Source organism: Odontesthes bonariensis, chromosome 18 (genome assembly GCF_027942865.1).
Source record: "Odontesthes bonariensis isolate fOdoBon6 chromosome 18, fOdoBon6.hap1, whole genome shotgun sequence".
Classification (NCBI taxonomy): domain Eukaryota; kingdom Metazoa; phylum Chordata; class Actinopteri; order Atheriniformes; family Atherinopsidae; genus Odontesthes; species Odontesthes bonariensis.
This window is the reverse complement of record NC_134523.1, coordinates 15,838,309-15,861,097: the sequence shown is the minus strand read 5'-3', so window position 1 is coordinate 15,861,097 and position 22,789 is coordinate 15,838,309. Positions and strand designations below refer to the sequence as shown.

Here is a 22,789-nt window from a genome sequence, read left to right as displayed (position 1 = left end):
GATGGATAATGCACTGTATCCAGATTACTTTCATTAATGACTTGAAAGTGCAGATTCCCAGAAGACACAGTAAGATCTTTACATGCCTTTTCTTTTCCAAGCTCAGTCTACAATCTTATCATGCAACACTAAGAAAAAAAGTTATCATATATTTCTGTACAAAATCGGTATGAAAACTCAAAATAAATGGCCACATACCTTGGCGACTTCCTCTTCCACTCTCTCCTGGTGTTGTTTCTCCTCTAGAAGGACCCCGAGGCTCTCAGTGGAGCTTCCAACACCAATGACACCGTTAAGACCCTGCTCTCCGTCTCCCCTGTCTTGTAGTTGCTCCCGTCTCCTCCTCTCCTGCTCCCTTTCTTCTCTCAGTCTCCTCAGCTCACTGCTGTGCTGCTCTTTGAGAGCAGCCACTTCTTGGATGTACTTGTGGTAGAGAGCTTTCCTCAGTGAGTGCAGCTGTGCAGTCAGGCCGGAAGACCTGGCAGACCAGTGCGACTCCACGCCTGCCTCTGACAGATCCTCCTCACTTGGGTCCTGGAAACAATGTGGAAAGAAGTGAAGGTTACCAATTATTGCGATATATGACTAAAGCTGCCGTGTGTTAAAGTGAGGCAAATCATCAAGCTATGGACAATAAAAGTTCCTCATGACTGTTCCTGAAATAAACAGATCTTCTTCGTTGGAGCCAAACTCCACCCACTCTTTCACAACCGATAAATATACCATTTTGTTCTCTCAGCCTCCCAGCAACGATAAAAAGATACACAAGTGTCCTGCATCACATTACAGCCACATTTCCCAACGAACACACAACCACTCTGTCTTGGTGAATTCCAGTCCCAGTTTTAACGATTCAAATCAAAACATGCTATATCTTACAAAGCCAGATTTTCTTTTGTTTGTTTGTCAATCTTCAACTCTTCCGTCTTTTTCTCTGATATTTGAATGCGAGAGCCTCAAAAAACACGAGCTGTGGAGTTTTGAGCTTGAAGGGAGCAAAACGGATACACTAAGAGGGGATAAAAGTTAGAAAGACGAGTGTGTGAGAGAGACTGCTAAAATGGAGCACAGTTCATTCACGCAAGACAGAATCTTTCCTTTCATGCAGCCACCAAGACTAGAGTAAGTCTTCTTGGTTAAAAACTGTGTTACGTAACGTCCAATCCTTTTAATCGTTAGATATAGGTCCATTTATGAAGCCGCCTCTGGAGTTTCAGCAGGCTGGGGATTTAGGGCACATTTTAGCCTCGAGGCTGCAACTGCTCCCACCCTGACTGTCTAAGCATCTTAATGCATGTGCACGTTTCTGCTCGTAGTAGGATGTGATGCATGTGACACGGAAGATTAGTAAAATAAAACGGCCAAACCTTAGGCTCCTCTCTGTGCGCCTCCATCCTCCCTGAGCTGGACTCTGGAGCACTGGACAGGCTGAAAGAGAAAACACAATGTCAGTGTTAACTGTTGACGAACTAAAACAAGTTTAGAAATGACTGTTTTCTTTGTAAATGTTGATCAGGATATATTTGATGAAACCTTAAGGAGTATTAAGAAGCTGGGACAAACATTTCTGATACATTTGACAGCAAATAAATTCTCAATAATCATTTCTACAGAAATATCATGAAAATAAACACTCCATATGTTAAGATTAAAATAGTTAAGCGGACACACTATTGGTGGTAAGTCTAAATAAATATTTGTAATATCCTCATGAACAGTGTAATGGGGTTAATAGATACAACTTAAGACAAAAGGTGCATCTCTTTATTTTCACTCATCTTTTGATTATTTATTTCATTAATTCCTCGACTTGTTTGACTAAGAGTCCAAAATGTGTTAAAAAGGGAAATACCTGCCACCACAGGACTTGTAATGTCATGTAAGTGGTCGTAAATACTCACCTGAATAAGATTTATGAATACAAAACTAAATGAATGTATTCCACATAGCTTTGAATCATTCTCCTGTCAGGAAAACAAAGCCAGCTTCTTTGGTTTTATGTTTACAGAATCAAACAGTGGAGGGCAGCAGCGCCTCACTCTTAACTAAAAGGTTGAGACTCTTCCCTTTAAAAATGAGCAGGAGCTTTAGCATATAGAACATAATACTATATATGCATATTCAACCTGTAAAGATGATCACAACTCTTCAAAATACTTAGCCATGACAAGCTCACAGTAAAAGGATTCCGTGTAAAGTTCTTGGTTTAGGCACAAGATATACACACAGGTGAGAAATTAGAAGAAAACCTGAACTCTTTACCCCAACAGAGGTGGAATCAGGTGGGTCAGTTATGCCATGGTATTTTCTAGCAAATCAAGGCAAAATTCTTTAAATGAATCACAATGAAACATTACGATCCTGATGGCAGTGGTTTCTCTCACGATCACAATAGCCCCATTTGTCGGACTTAAGGGCTCCCTGAGTGGTTTAATGGCTTAAGTGAAACATATGCTATAGTCTTAACCATTTCTAAAACTATCTTTACTAAGCCGCTTGTAATGGCTTTTCTGCTAATTTCGCCCATCGATTTATACACAGCCTTGCAGTAAATCCATGCAAACCCTGACACTCGATCAGATTCTATTTGCCATTTCAGTTTAAGGTTTTTTATTTTTTTAATAATTCATAAAGAAAATGAAGAAAAAAATAGAAATCAGCCTTTTATGTCCAATAGGTCTCAACTATTGTGCTTCCCACACAGCATCTTAGTGCCCCATTTCCATCAGGAAGCCATCTGGATGAGGCTGAATGGCTACTTTTACAGGTTAGTGTGCTAACAAAAGGCATGACTAGCACTGGTGAATATTTCATTAGTTAGAGCTTTGTTGTCACCTGAACTGGGTCAGGTAGCTGCCACGTGCTTCTGTGCACAGGACGTACACACCAGCCTCTGTTTGAAGTTATCTTTAGTACAGTCAATCACGTAGCTCAGACAGTTCAGACTGTTCTCGAAAATACACACACCGACTTAATCAATCAAGTGCAACCATTGAAAGGAGCGCCTCTGATGTAATGGTAACGGTTAATGCAAGAGATTTACGCGAGCAGCAAGTTGTTTAAGTGCAGAAACGAGGCTGTACGTTGTCAAGAATTGCTGGTAGAGAAATGAATGTCTATTTTAAAAAGGTATATTACCTAATTTTGTGGTTTCAAAACTGAAATGTGAACCGACTTGAGTTCCAAACATCAGCAGTGAGTTAGGAGTTTATATATGACATTGACAAAAAAAAGAATCTGTGAAATATTCATGGAAACACTCTGAATGTGTGTTGTTTTCATGCTGCGTCACCTGTAGCAGCTATCAGTGCCTGTGACCTCCTGCAGTCGCTGTTGCAGCATGAAGAGCTCAGTAGCGTATCGCTCCTCTGTCTCCGTGGCCTGTTGTTGGTAGTGGGCTCTGAGGCGCTCCATCTCTTGTCTGTGACTCTGCTCTAGCTGAAGCTGCTTCTCCTGAGCCTCGGCCTTCAGCCTCTGTAGCTCCACGAAAGGGGAAGCAGGGGCACCAGCACGGTCCTCCAAATCTAACCAAACCAGGGTTGAAATGGGAAAATGCTGAACTAGATAGCCTCCAAGATTAAAATCAGAAAGATGAAACTTTAACGTTTGTTCTGGGAAAATGCTGCGGCTGCAAAAGACTATATCTGCTTCTAATAAGACAAATAAGGGCAGGGAGCAAGACAAACTAAATAAAAATGTTTACTGTAATATATACAAGGTAATATTCACAAACAGTATCATTTACAGGTAAAATGACACTCGATCACACTCTGTGTCACAGACAGTATGACCGTGAAATATTGTGCTAAATCAACAAATCTTTGAAATCTGCTCTACAGGCAATAAAGTGTAAAAGGAATAACAGAATTGTTCACATGAAACATCCCACACCTGTGTTTTTAATCTGCTGACCCGACATTAATTGCTTTAACTCTTCGTTAGAGCTGTGAAAACATCTACCTCTGCCAGGGGAAGGGCTTAATGTGGCAACCTGAACACGCAGGTCACAGATTTCCTTCTCGCTGTTGCTCTTCAGTTGATCATAAGCAGTCTGCAGCTCAGTTACCTGGAAGTCCAACAGATTTGTCAGTGTTCTGTTCAACAACGTGATCCACCCTGTGTGGTAGCTGCTTACTATGCTTTCATAAACAATTCCAAAGACTTCCAACCCCTTTGTGCAACACAATGTGCCAAAACAGAGTATCAGTCTTGCAGGTATAGTTCTCTTTGACACATTTCCGGCATGAATGTACAAAGCACACAAATCCAACCGGTGTCTGGTGTTAGCATGTTGCGTGGAATTAAAACACGGATAAGAGCAACAGATTGGTACATTTTTACCTTGTTCTTATCAGCTCTCAGCAGGGCGTTGAGCTGTGAAAGTCGATTATGTTCCTGCTCAATCCTCTCCCTCACCTGCTGAAGATTTCTATAAAGATCTACAAGAAAAGAAAACTTACCAGGTAGGTAGCGATTTCTTTTTATAAGAATATGTACAAATGGGTTTGCAGTGAATGCACAAAGAAATGTTAAACTCAAAGTGTTTTGAGGCAAGTACTACAAACCGATTCAAGGTGGTTCCCAGTGCCACATTCATAAGAAACAGTATTTGTTCAATAATGTACAGCAACTATTGACAAAGAAATACCTCTGGCCTCCAGGACGATGGAGGTAGATTCACTAGCTGCTGGTTTTTCCTCCGAAATGAGTGACTCGTCTTCTGCATGAACACTCTCCGAAAACCCCTCGCCAAAAATCTGCTGAAAAGACTAAAAACAGAGCAGAAGGTGACGTATGATGGTGATATTGATAAAATGGGCACAAAAACCACTGTGTTTTTTTAATCAATAATTACCATAATTATCTCACTGCATTCCTCTGACACCACTTCCATCATGCTCTGGTACTTGAAGATTCTTTGCTCATCTGAAAAATGTAATTAGCGACAGAGCATTATACAAATGAACATAAACGATAACCAGCAAAGAACAAAAATCCGGCCCGACGTGTACAGGTGCTGGCCAGTAAATTAGAATATCATCAAAAAGTTGAATTTTTTCAGAAATTGCATTCAAAAAGTGAAACTTGTACATTATATTCATGCATTGCACACAGACTGATGTATCTGAAATGTTTATTTCTTTTAATATTTATAAGTGACAACTAATGAAAACTCCAAATTCGGTATCTCAAAAAATTAGAATATCACTTAAGGCCAATGAAAAACAAGGATTTTTAGAAATGTTGGCCAACTGAAAAGTATGAACATGAAAAGTATGAGCATGTACAGCACTCAATACTTGGTCGGGGCTCCTTTTGCCTCAATTACTGCATTAATGCGGCGTGGCATGGAGTCGATCAGTGTGTGGCACTGCTCAGGTGTTATGAGAGCCCAGGTTGCTCTGATAGTCGCCTTCAGCTCCTCTGCATTGTTGGGTCTAGCGTATTGCATCTTCCTCTTCACAATACCAAGGTCAGGCAAGTTTGCTGGCCAATCAAGAACAGGGATACCATGGTCCTTAAACCAGGTACTGGTTGTTTTGGCACTGTGTGCAGGTGCCAAGTCCTGTTGGAAAGTGAAAGCAGGAAGCATGAAGTGCTCTAAAACTTCCTGGTAGACGGCTGCATTGACCTTGGACCTCAGAAAACAGAGTGGGCCAACACCGGCAGATGACATGGCACCCCACACCATCACTGACGGTGGAAACTTTACACTGGACTTCATGCAACGTGGATTCTTTGCTTCTCCGCTCTTCCTCCAGACTCTGGGACCTTGATTTCCAAAGGAAATGCAAAATTTACTCTCATCAGAGAACATAACTTTGGACCAATCAGCAGCAGTCCAGTCCTTTTTGTCCTTAACCCAGGCGAGACGCTTCTTACGCTGTCTGTTGTTCAAGAGTGGCTTGACACAAGGAATGCGACAGCTGAAACCTTTCACGTCTTTCATGCGTCTCTTCGTGGTGGTTCTTGAAGCGCTGACTCCAGCTGCAGTCCACTCTTTGTGAATTTCCCCCACCTTCTTGAATGGGTTTTGTTTCACAATTCTCTCCAGGGTGCGGTTATCCCTATAGCTTGTACCCTTTTTTCTACCACATTTCTTCCGTCCCTTCACTTGTCTATGAATGTGCTTGGACACAGAGCTCTGCGAACAGCCAGCCTCTTTAGCAATCACCTTTTGTGTCTTGCCTTCCTTGTGCAAGATGTCAATGGTCGTCTTTTGGACAACTGTCAAGTCAGAAGTCTTCCTCATGACTGTGTAGCCTTCAGAACAAGACTGAGAGAGCGTTTAAAGGCCTTTGCAGGTGTTTTGAATTAATCAGCTGATTAGTGTGGCACCAGGTGTCTTCTATATTGAACCTTTTCAAAATATTCTAATTTTCTGAGATACTGAATTTGGTGTTTTCATTAGCTGTCAGTTATAATAATCAAAACTAAAATGAATAAACACTTGAAATATATCAGTCTGTGTGGAAGGAAAGTATACAGTATACAAGTTTCACTTTTTGAATGCAATTACTGAAATAATTCAACTTTTTGATGATATTCTAATTTCCTGGCCAGCACCTGTATACGTATCTAAAGTGTATACATATCTACAGTCTAAATAAACACAACTTACCCCAAATAGCTGATTGTTATCATTTTTATTACTTTCTCAATTTAGGACCATATTTGCGTTAATTTAATCATGGCAGGGACTTACTCAGAGCAAGGTCTCAATAAGGTTAATATCAGCGCATTGCAGTGCACGTAAACGCAGCCAATGGTGGATCAAAAACACCTCTGATGAGATCACAGCTATGCCACAAAGACAGACGCACGCACATCTGTCCAACAAACACATCTGCTCACCCCGGTCACCGTGGCCTCTCAGGTCTCGGACTCTCTTTTCCAGAGAGCGAGTGCGGGCATTCGTCTCCTCCTGCAGCAGCTCGAGTTGGGCGGCATGGATCTGAGACAGGCTGATGCGCTGCGCCTCCATCTGCAGCCTGCACTCACCCTTAACGCAGGAAAAAAACGCAATCATTCAACGTGGACCATCAAACTAGGAAAAGCATCCTTCCATACACACATAATAACGTGACTTTTTAATTTGAACAAGTGGATGACAGTGATGTGAAATGTAACAACGACTATACTGCTGAGAATGTCATTTATAATTGACCACAAATTAAATTATGCAGCACAGCGCATCCATTTGCTAATCAGAGAAGATGAATGGTTAAATAACATAATTGCATCAATCCTATTTCTACAACAGTAGTATAGCACAAGCCATCTTTGTTCCAGATGAGAGCTGTGCTATTATCACCTCTGTAACACGGAACAAAAAGCACAATGTAAGGACTCTTCCTCTAATTATACATGACGCATTTGGAGAAATTTGTTAGGGTTACACAACTATGAAATGTGATTCTGGTACCTTTGATGTCAGATGTTTTAAAGTGCACTCTACATCTTAATCAGGCTGCTTTTAAATTGCCTTGTTATGATACAATCACTCCATTCGTACAACATCTGACAGCGCAGCGGAGAGGCTCTGTTCAAACGTGCAACAACTCAGATGTTGATGCTTAAATCATGCAGATGAGAAACAGTTAGAGCCAAACTAAGAGACGGCAGCTGCGCTGTGAAGTACCACTGCGACGCACCACAACAGATAACAGAATTAATACTGTGATTAAGAGGATTCAAGTCTAAAAGAAAGAGGATATGTAATGAACAAGAAATTCTTAAAAACTATCCAACGAAATTGATATACAGCACAAAGATTTACTAAACCATGCAAATCTGTTTTTAACATATTAAACAAATGCCTTATTTAGAGGGATTATCGGATTAAACGACACACAAAAAAGAACTGGTGAAGCTGGATTGGTTTGTTTGTCAGAGTAAATTTGATGTACAACTCATTAATTTTTGTGAAATTTAGGACCATTTAACCAGCAGTTTTCAAAGGTTTATTTCAGGGTTATTAACAAATTTTGTAACCTGACAGCAGGGACCGTTTCACTTTTTTTGCATTTAACTTCATGTCCAAGCTTTGGCTTTTTTATTTCCTCCATCATTATTGCTCTCATTACCTTTGTATTTTCTGATGCTGTTGACTTACAGGATTCTACTTTCTTTCTCTCAGTTTAACAGACTTATTCTCTGAGGTGTGTCAACTATCCGTAGCATCAAACCTCATCACCATACCACCACATGTGTGAGCATGAACAGGTTGACGTCAGCATCTAATGCCCCATTTTCTGTTTTTGTTTGTTTATATGATAAAAATCAATTTGCAATGTTCTTTTCAGTAAACATAGAATACATTTTTTTTTAAAAAAGGCCTGGGATAAGAAAATTTGCAGCTGTTTGAGCACATTTCAAACAGCCTTTACACCACACAGAATATTACATCAAAGCAACTGAAAAACAAAGAGCAGGATGTGAGCTTGAGTGACATTTACATGCTCAGTGGGCTCTCCTTCCACTTCTGGTCTCTGACACACAACACGCTCTGTGTGGCCCCCCGTCCCATGACTGCTCACCTATAAGCAAGCAGAAAAAAGATATGCTTAAAATATTACAGAAAAACATTCCCCTAAAATGCAGACAAATAAGACGATGACGGACAGAAAGGATAAAATGCACCATTATGGATCACCTCCTGAGAGGGACCAACTGTATATATCACCTTAATATCATCCACCACAATCTGCAAAAATGATCTGGAGCTTTCTCTTTTTAACCTTTTTTCAATTTCTGTTTAACCCATGAAGAGCTTTGTTTGTGTCTTTAAAATAAGTTTGTGTTCATGTGAGTAAACTGCATCTAATCTAAAAAAAACTCCACACAGCCACCAAGAAGAGAAAGCCTGTTTAGTACTGAAAATAAGATGTTGTTGCGTGTATAGTTTTCCTACCCAGGAGGTGACAAAAGCAAAATGACACACGGACATGAAATGGCAGTCAAACACTGTACACAATCTTTTGCCTTGTGTATTTGTGACACAGCTGGAAGTGACACAGACACAAAGTGAATGGGTTAAAATGGCTTCTCACCTCAAACCCTTCACTCCCTGCAGGATGGAAAGAAACTAGAATGTACACATTTCTACACAACAGCAATGATTCAAAGCTATCTGAAGACCGCTTTTTAGTGTGCGTTTTCTAAAAGCCAACATTACATTCAGTTTGAGGACGCGCAACTTCAAAGAAAAACATGTAATAAATACTGCACAATGCCCCTTTTAATGTAGAAATGAGCAGAATATTGCATGGCATCTTCAATTTTACATGCACCCTGTACTGCGCCACCCCTTTATAGCATCCTTTACACAATATTCCCTACAGAAATGTCAAAAGGTAAGGTTATGTTTCAACACAGCAGTCTGACTGCCTGCAAAATGCTACCTTTCAAAGCCAGCCTGCAGTCTCTCAGGCAATTTAAAATCAAGACAGTTTGTCACTCGAGAGAAAACCTGTCAGCGCTGAAATACTTATCATATTCTCTGAAATATCACAGCCTGATCTGGTCGTGAATGCTGTCCCTGGCTTTCTAATAACGCTACAAACAATATCGAATGCCCCAGCATTAATTGTGGACGTGATGCGTGTGATCTGAACTACGCTTCCTTTTGATGGACGCAGTTTTTGAAAAGCCCTTTAATGATTTGTTCGAACGTGTCATTCAATCAGACTTAAAAGAGCGAAGAAAAGGCAGCTGGGCTGTTTTCGTGAAGTGTGGTGCAGTAGATGCATGTGTGCACTTACCGATTTGTTGATGTAGCCTCTGCCTCCGTCTCCCTGGTACCCGTCAGTGGAGTCCTCCTTACCAGCCCTCTCTTGTGAACATGACATAACCTGGCTCTGCATCTGAGGCTGCATCTCCTCCTCTGCAGCACTTCTACTCCTCTCTTCCTCCACCACTGCCTGCTCTTCCTCCTCCCTTTGTCTTTCTTCTCTGCTGTCTGAAAGAGCGGTGCCAACTTTGCGCTCCTGCTTCGACCTCTGCCGTCTCTTGCGCCTGCTTGACCCTGATCCTGCCGATTTGTGCGGGGAGGAACGTCCTTCAACAGGTCCCTCCCCTGAAGAGTGCACCGCTGCTGGAGATGGAGTTTGTGAGAGCCTGTGGAGCTCCAGAGTCTGCCGAATGCCGTCTCTCTCTGTTTCAGCTGCACGTAAGAGGGACTGAAGAGCTTTTGTCTCCTCTTGCAGAGATTGAATCTGAAATTGATGATCCTTTGAAGAACAAACTGGCTCAACAGCTTGTTCTTCTTCCCGGAGCTTAACTTTTCTGTGGGCACCCTTCCCTCTCATCTGCTCTCTCATAATCTCTTGCTTCTTTTCTAGCTCCTTCCTGAGGCTTTCATTTTGGGAAAGGACCTTCGAGTTTTCTTGTTGCACTTTCAGTAGCTCTTCTTCCAGCTGTTCCACTTTGCTCTCCAAAAACATCCCCTTCTCTGTAACTTCAGAAAGCCTTTCAGATAGGCTCCTCTTCTCACTCAAAGTAACATTAAGCTCCTCCATTAGCTCCGTCAAATCCTTTTCCGTCACAGCTTTGCCATCTGTTTTTGCCACCTCCATTTTGACGTCTCTGTTGCTCTCCTCCAGCTCTCGAATCTGTGACTGAAGACTGGCAATTTTTGCCTCAAACTCAAGTGTCTCCCTCAGTGTCCTCTCCTCCAGCTGTGTCTTTGACTCAATGAGACACGTATACTCCTCCTTGAGCTCCTGATAATTTACCTCGAAATTCTTTTCTGCGAAAGAGAAAGTAGTCTTCTGCTTTTCAACTTCTTCACGAAACTCGACTGCCTGTTGCTGGATTTGATGGTTCTCTGCTGTGAGAGTCTTCAACTCTTCTTTCAGAGACTCCTTTTCTCGGTCGTTCCCTTTCTGTTTCTCCTCCCAATAGTGTTCTCTTTCTTTTGTCTGGTTTTTAAGCACCTCTGCGTTTTTTAATAACTTCTGAATTTCGGTCTGCATTCTAGCTCGTTCTTGCGCTCCCTTTCTAAGTTCCTCCAGCTCCACCTGAAGCTCCCGGAGCTGCTGCACAAGCTCATCTGCTTTAGAGCTGTGCAAAGCCAGTTTCAGATCTTCTTTTAGCCCTAGAATCTGGTGAATCAGCTCATCTCGCTCCATGGCATTACTAGCCTTCTCTTTTTTAAACGAATGAAGTTCCTCTGCATAATTATTCCGCAGCTCATCCAGAGCTTTCTCATGTCTGATAGCAGCTTCATTGAGAAGGTTCTCTGTGTTCAGGAAGCTCTCCCTTTGCAATTCTTCCCTAAGAAGGGTGAGCTCTTCCTCGTGGCTGAACAGAAGCTGAGTCCTCAGTCTGTCCAGCTCTGCTTCCTGTGATTCTGCCATGCGATCCAGCACAGCGTCTTTCTCCCTTTCCAGCATCTCCAACTTGATCTTGTAATTGGTTACTTCAGATTCATGTTTTGCCTCTGCTTCTTGCGCAGCTTCCTGAGCAGCAGACAGCTCGCTCCTCAGACTTCCAATTGTCTCCTGGAGCTGCTGCAGTTCGCCCTGTTTACTTTCCTGAGATATTAGACTGTGGGAGGAGACCTGCTCCATTTTTTCCTTAGTTGAATTGAGATCTTGAAGAAGATCCTCAACCTTGGCCTGCAGGTTGAACTTCTCCTGGATGACTTGACTCAACTTATTTCTGGCTTCATCGTGCATTGCTTGAAACTGGTCTAAAGTCTCTTGAAGCTCCCTGATCTTGGTATGAAGAGTTTCCACCTCTGCGATGTCACTAGTGGAACTTTGAGACAGATGTTGCACTTTTAGAAGCTCAATCTCAGCATGATGTTGCTCATTCAATTGCTGCACTTTGGCTGCATGCTGAAGATTGAGCTCCTGCTTCATCTGGACTATCTGCTGGCCGTACATCTCATCAAGCTCTGCCCGAAGAAATTCAAGCTTCCTCATAGTCTCTTCCTGCATTTTTTGGATGGTGCCACTCTCAGACATGCTGCCCTGGTGACAACGCTTCTGCAGATCTTCTACTGTACCCATGAGCTGCATGATTTCATTGGATGACATTCTCTCTTTCTGTCTGGAAGCTGCAAGTTCAACCTTACAGCTTTCCAACTCCATTTGCTCTTTCCCCAATTGAATTGTACAACTCTCCAATTCACTTGTACAACTTACTAATTTGGATTTTGTGCTTTCCAATTCATCCAAGCACATTTCAAGCTCAGATTCCTTTGCAGCCATTCGCTCTTGAATGTCACGCAGGCGTTTCTCTGAGGTCTCCAGCTCATCCTCAAGCTGGGTAAGGGAACCGTCACGTTCTGAAATGACTCTCTCTTGCTCTGCTAGTATGAGGTCTTTATCATCCAAGTGTTGTATAATATTCTCATCTGTAGTCCTCCCTGCATGGCCAAGTTCCTCTCTGAGCAAGGTCAATGAGCGCTCATGTTCTGTGATTATTGCTGTTTGCTCTGAAATGACCTGAGTCTTGTCATTTAGAGTTTGTGAAACTGACTCTTTCGATGCTCTTAACTCTGTCAGCGACTGCTCCTGATTCAATATGATTTTTTCTTGCTCAGCAATCAGTAATTCCTTCTCATTTATCCTTTGGCTAAATGATTCCTCTGATCTTCTCCCTGACTACAAAAGACAATGAAGTGTTTATATATACAGGTAACGCTGACAGCATACTGTAGAACCACTACAATGTAACTGATTAAATGAGTGGAAACATACAGTTATTATCACACAGGGTAACTTCTCACCATCTCCATCTCACTGAGCTTGTGTTGGAGCTGGCTTATGTCCTCCTGCTGTTCGCTGCTTTTCTCCTGGTGCTTCCTGACCTCGACATTCATCTTCTCCAGCTGCTGCTGGTACTGAGCCAGCTGCTGTCTGGCCTGCAGAAGATCAGCTGCAGTGCTGCTGTGGCTGGTATTCCTCAGCGTTTCTCCTGCTTGAAGCTGCGATTGGCAATCAAAGAAGACGTTAGTCAGAATATGAAAAAAAAACACTTCCATTTTTTTAATACAGCTGTAAACAATTAGGAGCACAACATAATGAATGTGTAAAAAGGACAGACTAGATAAATAGAGCTCCCACCTGCTGGAACTGGATCTGCAGATTTTGGCTTTGCTCCGTCAGTGCCAGGAATTCTTTCATGATCTCATCTTTCTCTTCACGGGCCTGCTGAAGGTTGGATGTGAGCTGGGTGATGATGCCATCCCGCTGCTTCAGAGCTGCTTCAAAGTCCTGCAGCTATAAATTCAAAATGAAACTGAGCAAAATGACCTCCAACCAATACAGCCAAAACAATCATCCTGAGATGGTAATGAGGTAAAAGATTTGTTTTATGTCTGAATACATTAGAAAGAGTTTAAAAGCAGCCGTTAGAGACATAAAGGCTTGAACTTTGGCATGAAAAAAAAAAGCAAGGGCAATGTAGACTTTAAACTATTGGTTATGAATAGAAAAACACTTGTATAACTTCAACTATAGTCGTTCTGCAGGTTGCAGGTCTATGTGAACAGCAGATTTTATCAGATTTCTACGCTTTTGATTCTTCTCAAAACAATGGCAAAGGTGCAATCTAATCAACAGCAGAGGACAGACAAAAACGCCTAAAGAATGACCTCTATCCATCCATCCATCCATCCATCATCTTCCGCTGGTCCGGGGATCGGGTCGCGGGGGCAGCAGCTTGAGCAGAGAGACCCAGACGTCCCTGTCCCCGGCCACTTCCTCCAGCTCTTCTGGGGGGACCCCGAGGCGTTCCCAGGCCAGCCGAGAAACATAGTCTCTCCAACGTGTCCTGGGTCTTCCCCGGGGCCTCCTCCCAGTGGGACGGGCCCGGAACACCTCACCGGGGAGGCGTCCAGGAGGCATCCTAACCAGATGCCCGAGCCACCTCATCTGACTCCTCTGGATGCGGAGGAGCAGCGGTTCTACTCCGAGCCCCTCCCGGATGACCGAGCTTCTCACCCTATCTCTAAGGGAGAGCCCAGACACCCTGCGGAGGAAACTCATTTCGGCCGCTTGTATTCGCGATCTCGTTCTTTCGGTCACTACCCACAGCTCGTGTCCATAGGTGAGGGTAGGAACATAGATTGACCGGTAAATCGAGAGCTTCGCCTTCTGGCTCAGCTCCTTCTTCACCACGACGGGCCGGTGCAGAGCCCGCATCACTGCAGACGCCGCACCGATCCGTCTGCCAATCTCCTGCTCCATTCGTCCCTCACTCGTGAACAAGACCCCAAGATACTTGAACTCCTCCAGAATGACCTATATCAGAGTAATAAAACATTTACCTGCTGTACTCCTTCTGTGCCGAAGACAGACTTGATTTCCTCAAGCTCTTGACTCAGCTCCTCCACAGCTTGGGCCTTAGAAGCTAGTGCATCCTCCATGTCCTGGACTGTACGTCCCTTTGTCCCCTGTTGCAGGGACTCCCCCTCCTCCTGAGCAGGAAAATACGGGTAAGAGCTAACAGAGCATTTACAAGATCTAGAGAAGTGATAAAAGACAAGGCCTCTGGAATTAAATAAAAAAACAAACAAACAATTTTAGTCACCACAAAAGCAACAGCCTTTAGTTAGAAGAGCCACATTAAAGAGAGTTCAGCAGATATGTTACTGCTGTTCATGCTCTCTACTGCAAGTCCTTCAGCAACAGACACTGGAATTTATAGCATCAACATGATTAAAACTGTCAGAGACACACAGCAAAGTTGTAGATTTGGCAAACACCAACATTTAATATTTCTTTCAAATATACACGTAAAACAGTTTTTTTCAACATTTGTTTGACTGCCATCAAAAATTTGAGTACCTGACATATTTCGAAGCCCAACTTCTTCAAATTCATTCGAATAAGGATAGAAAACAATATTTTTTCATTCTTCCTCTAAAAGATCAACTTTCACAAGCTTTTATTTTCCCCTCACCTGACGAATATTCTGATGAATCATTGAATAATACTTTTTTGAGAATTCATAACTAGGTTTAATGGAGGTGCCACGTGAATTTGACTTTTCTCTCTCGGCTGTACTCATCAGCCCCTTCGCTGTTTGTAACCTCAGTGGATCTGAAGAAAACTGTAACACCTCCTTGTCCTCTCTTCTCCGAGTATTCTCTCTTCTCTAATCATCCACACTACCTCGCTGCGTCTGTGGCAAGCTTTCACAGGTAATTTACTCCTCTGCAATGTCACAAAGCCCTTCCAATTTGGGCTTTGAAGTTGGTCATTTATGAGACGGTGAGACTTTTCTTCCTCCATCAAACAACTTTTAAGTACGTACGTATGTGCAAAGTTAAGGGAGGATGCCATATAAACAGATGTGATTAGTGGGTTATGGAAAATCTTGCAGAAGATGTTAAGCAAGTCCAGCAGGTGTGTTTGTTAGCAAAGCCATAGAAGAACCATACGAACTGCTTGATCGGATTACTGTACCCAGATAAAATCCTTTGAAGACATCATTAGGCTCTCTGTCATCTCATCATGGCATCCATTTACCTGTTAATTCACAAACATTAAGAACTGGGGGCTGCGGCGGAGAAGCTCAAATTTCAGAAATCATCTTCGAGTAGCTCTGTGCTTTAAAGCAGAGTGACCATAAAGAATAGTACAGGACTGACTTTTTTTTTAAAGATAATCCAAAACGGTGGTTTTACTAGAATGAACGCATGAGATGCACTGACATTTCAAAACATGGGCTTAATAATTTCCTACCATTAGACAACAAAAAGGCAGAAAAATCAGAAAGAAAACTATACGGATGTCAAGTGATCTTAATTTTCATTGTAAGCAACATTGATTGTTTCTGTACAACAGTCAGCCAGGACTTGAGACAGGAAAAGTGATTTATTTACCATGAGGAAACCTTTTTATGGACATAGTGTCAAATCTTTCAAGGGGTGTAACTCAGCAAATATACGCTAAAGAAACATTTCCTCTGGCTGGCTGTCAGATAAAATATAATACAATCCAAAGGTGTGACCATAAATAATCAATGACATTGCTACAAAAAGCAGCCTTTCTGCATTGATGCTGCAATGCAACAGTGTGAACATGACACCATGAAGAAGTTGTTCAATTAAAAAGGCAGGAAGTTCATGTCACCAAGTGAAGATTTCAGTTTTAAGAAAGGTTGGCTCACCTCTGAGGAATAATCTTCAGCGGTGGTGGACATTTCACTCTCTGGCTGCAACAGAAATAATTATTCTATCAATACAACATGCTGAGAAGTGATAAAGAAATTCCAACTGATGCAAAAGAAGGGATTTCCATCCCAACAGAACAGAGGAGACAAATTAAGAAACCGATTCTTTAAAAGATAGCAACAGCATCCCATTCATGACAAACACTTGATTTTGATTAACAGGAACTGCAATTGAAAGAAAAGTTGAGTGCAACTTTGAAATAAAAGTGGGTCCTAGTGTGGCACAAATACTTAATAGTCAGCATAATTTCTGAAATCTGACAAAATGTTGTACAACAAAGGCACACAATGAAATGTTCAAGCGTGTGTCCTCTTTCAGCATACAATCAGTTTACAATCATCCATCTGGCTCCTCTCTCACTCCCCCTGGGTAACGATGACCATTATGAGAATCTATTGTGGGGAATATTTCTTGGCTAATAAATTGAAATTGTGTGTGGGGGCCAGAGTAGAAGTTGATTGATTTCAGAGCTTGATAATTTCTGACTGTTGAGAGCTGTGTACACAACAAAAAACACTAACAAAGTCAAGTGTGTCAAATGTATTTCAGCAATTTTAATGGATCTTTTGGTTGGGACAGCACAGGTGTATTGTTGAGTAGCTGCAATGGCACAAAGCTGTAGACTGAAGTGAAGTAAGGCACACTCCAGATAAAAGAAAAGGGCGAAGCCAAGTGGCTCGCTCCACACAGCGAAGAAAAGGGAGCTGTTGTACCCATCTATGACATTTTGACCAAAGCATGTTGCAGCTATTTTAAGGTAAATAAGTCGCATGAGTAGATATGTTCAAAATTAATTAAATGAAATTAATGAATTAGAACATAGCTGAGTCAACACACAAGTATCTTTCAATTCAAAAGAATGGAGACACCGATGCTGTTTGTGTTTCTCCTCCTGCTCAGGGGAGCATCATCACAACCAGGCCATGGCTTCGTGACCAGCTCTTTTTTTCGGAGAAGGATGAAAAATTGCGCTTGAATTTTCTCTGAAGTGATGAAATAATTAGTCAAATAACTCACACATCTCACCCTGATTGGTCCAGTCTCTTGAAAGTATAAGCATGTTTCATTTGTTGACGGTTCACGTGGCACTAAATCACCTAAATCATCATCTTTTGTATGAGAGGAGGATGTTTGTCATCTCTAAAGAGTGAATTAAAAACACTCCCTGTGTAAGAAACGTGATGATGCATTCAATCGGCCTTTTAGGTCCCCTGAAATGTGTTGCAAGGCCACCGGTATTGGTCACATGGACGAACACATCCAAACCATTCGAAAGGCAATCATCTGTCTCCATGGCAACCAAGTAGTTTTGTGGGCATTTACCGCATCAACTGTACAGCGGGTTCAGGAAAAAGAGTGGCAGCACAGGGCGATGAAAAGAGACTGAGGGCTTGAATGATGAAATAAAAAATGTACAAGAGCCCTCAGGTTTGCATGTTTTTACAAGTGTGTCACACTGATTTTCTGCAGAACAATACAAGAGGGTGAATATCTATTAGTCGGAAAAAGCCCAGGGAAAGGCTCAGGCTCGGCTGTTCTAATATTATCAAAATAAAATCAATCAATTGCGTGCTGAAATGTCCATTTAAATATTGTAAAGACCAAATACCAGCTGTATTTTCAACATATATTTTAATAAGTTTAACAAACTAGAATTTTTAAATAGCAAAAAAAAAAAAGATTCAACAGCTGTTAAATATCAAATGGAGGTCATGAAATGTAGTATTACTTAAGTTTACAAGGTTTGTTAGGTTTCAAATAGCCTGCTTAATTACATTATCTCCAAAGAACAAATACACAACTTAAAGTTTGGCCAAACCTCTGAAAATGATGAAAAGAATCTTGTTTCTCAAAGAGGATACAGCTGAGGGCATCCTTTAGTAGCAGAAAAAGTCATAAAAGCACCACTGCAGCACGACTTTAGTGCAGATCAGGAAAGATTGTTGGTGGCTTGCATTTGCAGATCAAATCAAGCTCAACTCCCATATTCCCGTTTCAGGTTTTGTTATGTTTCACACTGAGAAGCCGGCAGGTGATATCAAGTGGAAGCATCCATCCATTCATTCATTTTCTAAACGTGCTCCCAGGTGTTACTGGGCGAGAGGCAGGGTGCGCCCTGCATGGGTCGCCAGTCCATCACAGGGCCACACAGAGACAAACGAAACAAACGACCACGTACACTCACTCCCAGGGTCAATTTAGAATCACCAATTAACCCAGACGGGCATGTTGTTGGATGGTTGGAGGAAACCGGAGGACCCGGAGAGAAGCCACACATACACGGAGAGAACATTTCTGGATATTGGTATGCACATGAAGCTTTAAACTAGTGTTGAAATCATTGTGTGTACTGGAACGCTAAAAACTACAAAAATCTTTATGGATTTTTGTTATTCCTGAATTTCCTTTCAGAGACTAATTTCTCACACTGTTATATATTTGGTCCATCACACAGCACTTTCTTTTGTAAGTTTAATTTCTAATATTAATATTCTCTTTCACCGTGTTCCAATCATTGCACATCAACGACTATTTAAAGTCTCAAATATTCTAAGAGATTTGTGCCAGATTCAGCGACGTCTCGTGGCGAAGCTATTCATTGAATTCCCCTCACATTTAAATTAACTGTCGCAAGTGTTGTGAGCATTTCAACATGAAAAGGTGATGGGTTTCCCTTCTTGGTTTGACTGTTTTTGGCTACCATAGAAACAGTGGAGCGAAACATTGGGTGTTTTAATAATAACACAATAATGCACAGTTACAGGTGATATTACACTCATGAAAAACTTGAAAACTGGCACATCCTACAGATTAGTCGTGTTTCCATCTTCTTTTTTTGTAAAAGCCAGTCTGTTTTTATCACTGATCCATTTTGAAAGAGTTAAACTAAATAAGGAGGGAGGGAATAACCCAACATAGGGAAAACATCATTCATATGTCTGATCACATGAGAATCAGCTGTTTCTGCCTCTTATGAATAAATATGACCAATACTCACTCATAAGGATGAATAACCACATGTGCCCGGTTTAAAACAAAATAAAATAAAATCCTGAAACTTTACTCCCTTTTATACTGGTATATGGCAAAGGCGTCTTTCAACACAGAAGTTCTTTTCACGCAGCGGCCGGGACATAACGGCACAAAAACAACGTCCTTGTTAAGCCGCCGCTGTGTCCCTGCAAAAATACACCGACCAAAGAGAGACGGGACACTGACGAGCAACAAAGGTGCATCGGTCCTTGAAATGGGCTGTGTAAAAAGGGCTTATGTTCATCACAGGCATGAGTGACGTGGCCTATAATGCCACTCTCCAATGGCACAATATAACCTAGTTTATCCACTCGAAATAAGGTCATGGATAAAGGTCTAATGAAAGGTCTCTTTTTTGTGGAAAATTCTAAAGTTTGCCCCTCTACTGGTCCATTAAGATCAAATTAACCTTAAAAATCTGGCATCTGTTGGATTACAGTGTGTTGCCTCTTCAAGGGCATCATGTTGCAAGTTCACTAAAGGCTCAAATAAAGAAGAAAAGAAAGAAAGGAACAGGCAGGGTTCGGTCATACTTAGTCCAGACTGTCATCTTTCTTGAGGATTATCATTAAACGTTTTCTAATGTGGTTTTTTTTTGGTGAAAAGATGAAAATCAAAAATATAAATATACAGCTAAAAATCCTATACTTATCTCTTAAACACTTATTTTTTGAAAATCCAAAGGATAAAACAGACTTTTATCATTTCTTCGTCACTGCTGAAAATTCCTGCATCCCCGCTCAGAGCTCCCAGTGGAACTGGTTGCCATGGCAGCAACAATGGGCTCACTAAGCTCCAGGAAACAACAGACACAACAAGGTTTTTCACTCAGATCTATAGTCACATAAAACGCCTCTTTGTGCATGTTAACAATAAAGAATTTAGCTAATTAAAGGGAGCCGAATAATCAGCAACTTGTAGGTGTAGGAAGGGGAGGTGGAAATTCATAAAATGAGGTACAGAGCCAGAGATGGAATAAAAACTTTCTGATGAAGGCTGAAACACAAACGGGTCAGTTTGTCTGTCAGGATGCACCATTCATGTATTCAGAAACAGTCATGAAATTTTTCAGTAAAGCTGCAGAAGCATTTACTCTTTCAAAGCATTTGACATGTTTATTAGCCATAACACAGTGGACTCAGGGGGATGGGTGAATTAATCTATCATGGAGTTTCATTAAAGGATTTGCAGAAATTGAATTTGCAAGGTCAGTCACTCTTTAGTGACTTAGAGCCAGCAGCGTGGGCAGTTGTGGATGTTCCTCTTGTTAATATAATAAGAGTCTTTCAGATATCACTCATTAACTTTCACTATTTGCACAAAGGCTCACTGTTATTCTGCTTAAATCCCAACAAAATATTATCACACAGTTGGAAATCCTATATAAACCAGTTCTAAACAGTGAGTAGAAACTTGAATATTCACAACAATTACAAGATGGCAACAGCTGGAAATGCCACCTGTATGAAATGTTCCACAGATTTAAATATCTAAATATCACTTTTTCAAGGACACTTAATGACACTTAAGTGCCCACTTTGCCCAAATATGGTCCAATTTTCTCTTATACCTAAAAGGAAGGAAATGTGTACATTAGATTGGACTTGTGCGTGACACATCAGTGTGTGACAATTTCCCAAATATCACAGTTGCCACTAAAACAGTATTCTGTGTATTCTGTGCTACTGCATAGGATAGTGGGAAAAAGAAATGTGAGCATCTACCTCTATCTTATAGGTCTGGTCGTGCTTGACAGTCTCTCCGCTCCTCAGCGTCTTAGTGAAGGTGAACTCTGTTGTTGGTGGTTCTTCATTTCCTCCGTGTGACTCATCTTGTCCCACGCCTGAGCCGTCCTCTCCTCCCACAGACTCATCCGGCCCGACCCCCACTCTCTCCTGCGAGTCGCCCTCCGAGTCCTCAACTGGCTTCTTTTTCTTCTTCTTTTTCTGTTTCTTCTGAGAGTCCATGTGAGCTTTTCTCTGGCGGTACTCAGCCAACTGGAGAGAGAGAGAGAACAGAGTAGCGGGTAGCATTCGAGCCAAAAATGAAACTTTCCGCTTCAAAAGGTGAGAGCTAAGAAGCCACGGCAAACACAGATATTCATTTTACCGTTTTTCTATCCTAAATTTCTCCTTGCAGCTTCCCTTCAGATCATTCTGTATGTCTGACCCAAATGCTAGGTTATTAACTGCTAGGTCAGGATCCACCCGTTTCACCCGTGATTCGAAGCTCCATTAGTATCTCTGACAAACACTTAATGCTACTAATAACGGAGGAAAAAAAAACCAAACAGGTGAACTTACTCTGAATTGACACAGTTTGGCAATATTCAAGCGAAACATTTTTATGCCCCAAATAGGTGTCCTGCATGCTCCAAATGAATTCTCTCTCCCCGTGTCCATTTGACCCGACACATGCCTCTTGCTGTGCCAGGCACTAATCCCGACTAAAGGGATTGCCTTTTCAAACTACAGTGTCAATGATCTGTGAAAACATTCAATCGGGCTTTTCGAAATGTTCTTTGCTTTATTCAGCACCAACAAACATCAGGTCACCTCTTGTTTCTGTCTGGAATTGATCATATTCATGGATTAGTGACAGATGAAGAATGCTTTTTTGTGCTACTAACGTCCACAATATATCGAGTCTTCCTTAATCTTGGGATCTATGAAGTTTTTAAGTGTTTGAGCCGAAAAGTCCTAAAAAGAATAAAGAAAGAATTATATCTAAAAGCTTAAATTGCGGTAGTGCAACTCACCAAAGACATTTCTCACGTGAAATCATACTTGTAGTGGAAAAACACACACTGTAGTGTTCTTATGTCAGTCAGCCACATCATTAAACCCATCTGTCTAAAAAGGTCTCGGACCCCCTGTGCCACCAGCACGGCTCTGACTTGTTGGGGCATAAGGACCCTTGTTTTCCGACACAAGTTCACAGAGTGCAGTGAGTTGCAGGGTTGCGAATCAGCTTATTCTGGTGCATCCTGCAGATGCTCAATCAGATCAGGATCTGGGAGTTAGGAGGTGAGCACCATGGATTTTTGATCTGTTCCACAAGCTGACCTTGAGAAGATTTTGTGGTGCACATGACATTGCTAGCGAGGGCAGCTTCTGTTAGGCAGAACCTTTAAAGTGCAGCGGTGGCCTCGGTGTGCAAAAGGGTTAATGATCAAGATGATCAAGCTCTTTACTTAATCTAATGCTGTGGTTGAAGGGTGCATCTCCAACCTCTCACTCTGCTTTCCTTTTTCCCGACAAACTAAACATCTTTCATTCGATCACCACCAGGGAAATGATAAAACTAGTGACACGGGCTAAAGAAACAACTGGTTTCCCTGGGGCGGTTCTAGGGGCGGGGCCACAGGGGCATTGGCCCCAGCTGAAATCTGATTGGCCCCCTGACGTGCCCCTGTCCTGTCACTCATCTGTCTTTTGTCCGGTTCAGTTCCCGTCACAAAAAACCAAAGAATAATGCTGTTTTAGAAGAGTGAAATGTACAGTAGTCGCCCACATGCAACTTTGTGTATGTTTGTGAGAGAGATGATGTGTCACTTTACCATCA

At 41.8% G+C, this 22,789-nt stretch overlaps 1 protein-coding gene across 1 annotated transcript in view; it reads right to left on the bottom strand.

Annotated features, from left to right (window-relative positions):
• Positions 1–22,789, bottom strand: part of akap9 (A kinase (PRKA) anchor protein 9) — a 71,138-nt gene that overhangs the window by 39,472 nt on the left and 8,877 nt on the right. Inside the window, exons 2-17 of the mRNA XM_075450368.1 lie at positions 20,950–21,222; positions 16,129–16,173; positions 15,423–15,485; positions 14,282–14,431; positions 13,077–13,232; positions 12,740–12,937; positions 9,765–12,614; positions 8,460–8,540; positions 6,856–7,003; positions 4,856–4,926; positions 4,649–4,769; positions 4,342–4,439; positions 3,961–4,066; positions 3,293–3,524; positions 1,368–1,428; positions 199–534 (exon numbers count right to left, since the gene is read on the bottom strand). Of these exons, the coding sequence (XP_075306483.1) occupies positions 199–534; positions 1,368–1,428; positions 3,293–3,524; positions 3,961–4,066; positions 4,342–4,439; positions 4,649–4,769; positions 4,856–4,926; positions 6,856–7,003; positions 8,460–8,540; positions 9,765–12,614; positions 12,740–12,937; positions 13,077–13,232; positions 14,282–14,431; positions 15,423–15,485; positions 16,129–16,173; positions 20,950–21,222 (4,989 nt within the window). The remainder of the gene's footprint in view (positions 1–198; positions 535–1,367; positions 1,429–3,292; positions 3,525–3,960; positions 4,067–4,341; positions 4,440–4,648; positions 4,770–4,855; positions 4,927–6,855; positions 7,004–8,459; positions 8,541–9,764; positions 12,615–12,739; positions 12,938–13,076; positions 13,233–14,281; positions 14,432–15,422; positions 15,486–16,128; positions 16,174–20,949; positions 21,223–22,789) is intronic.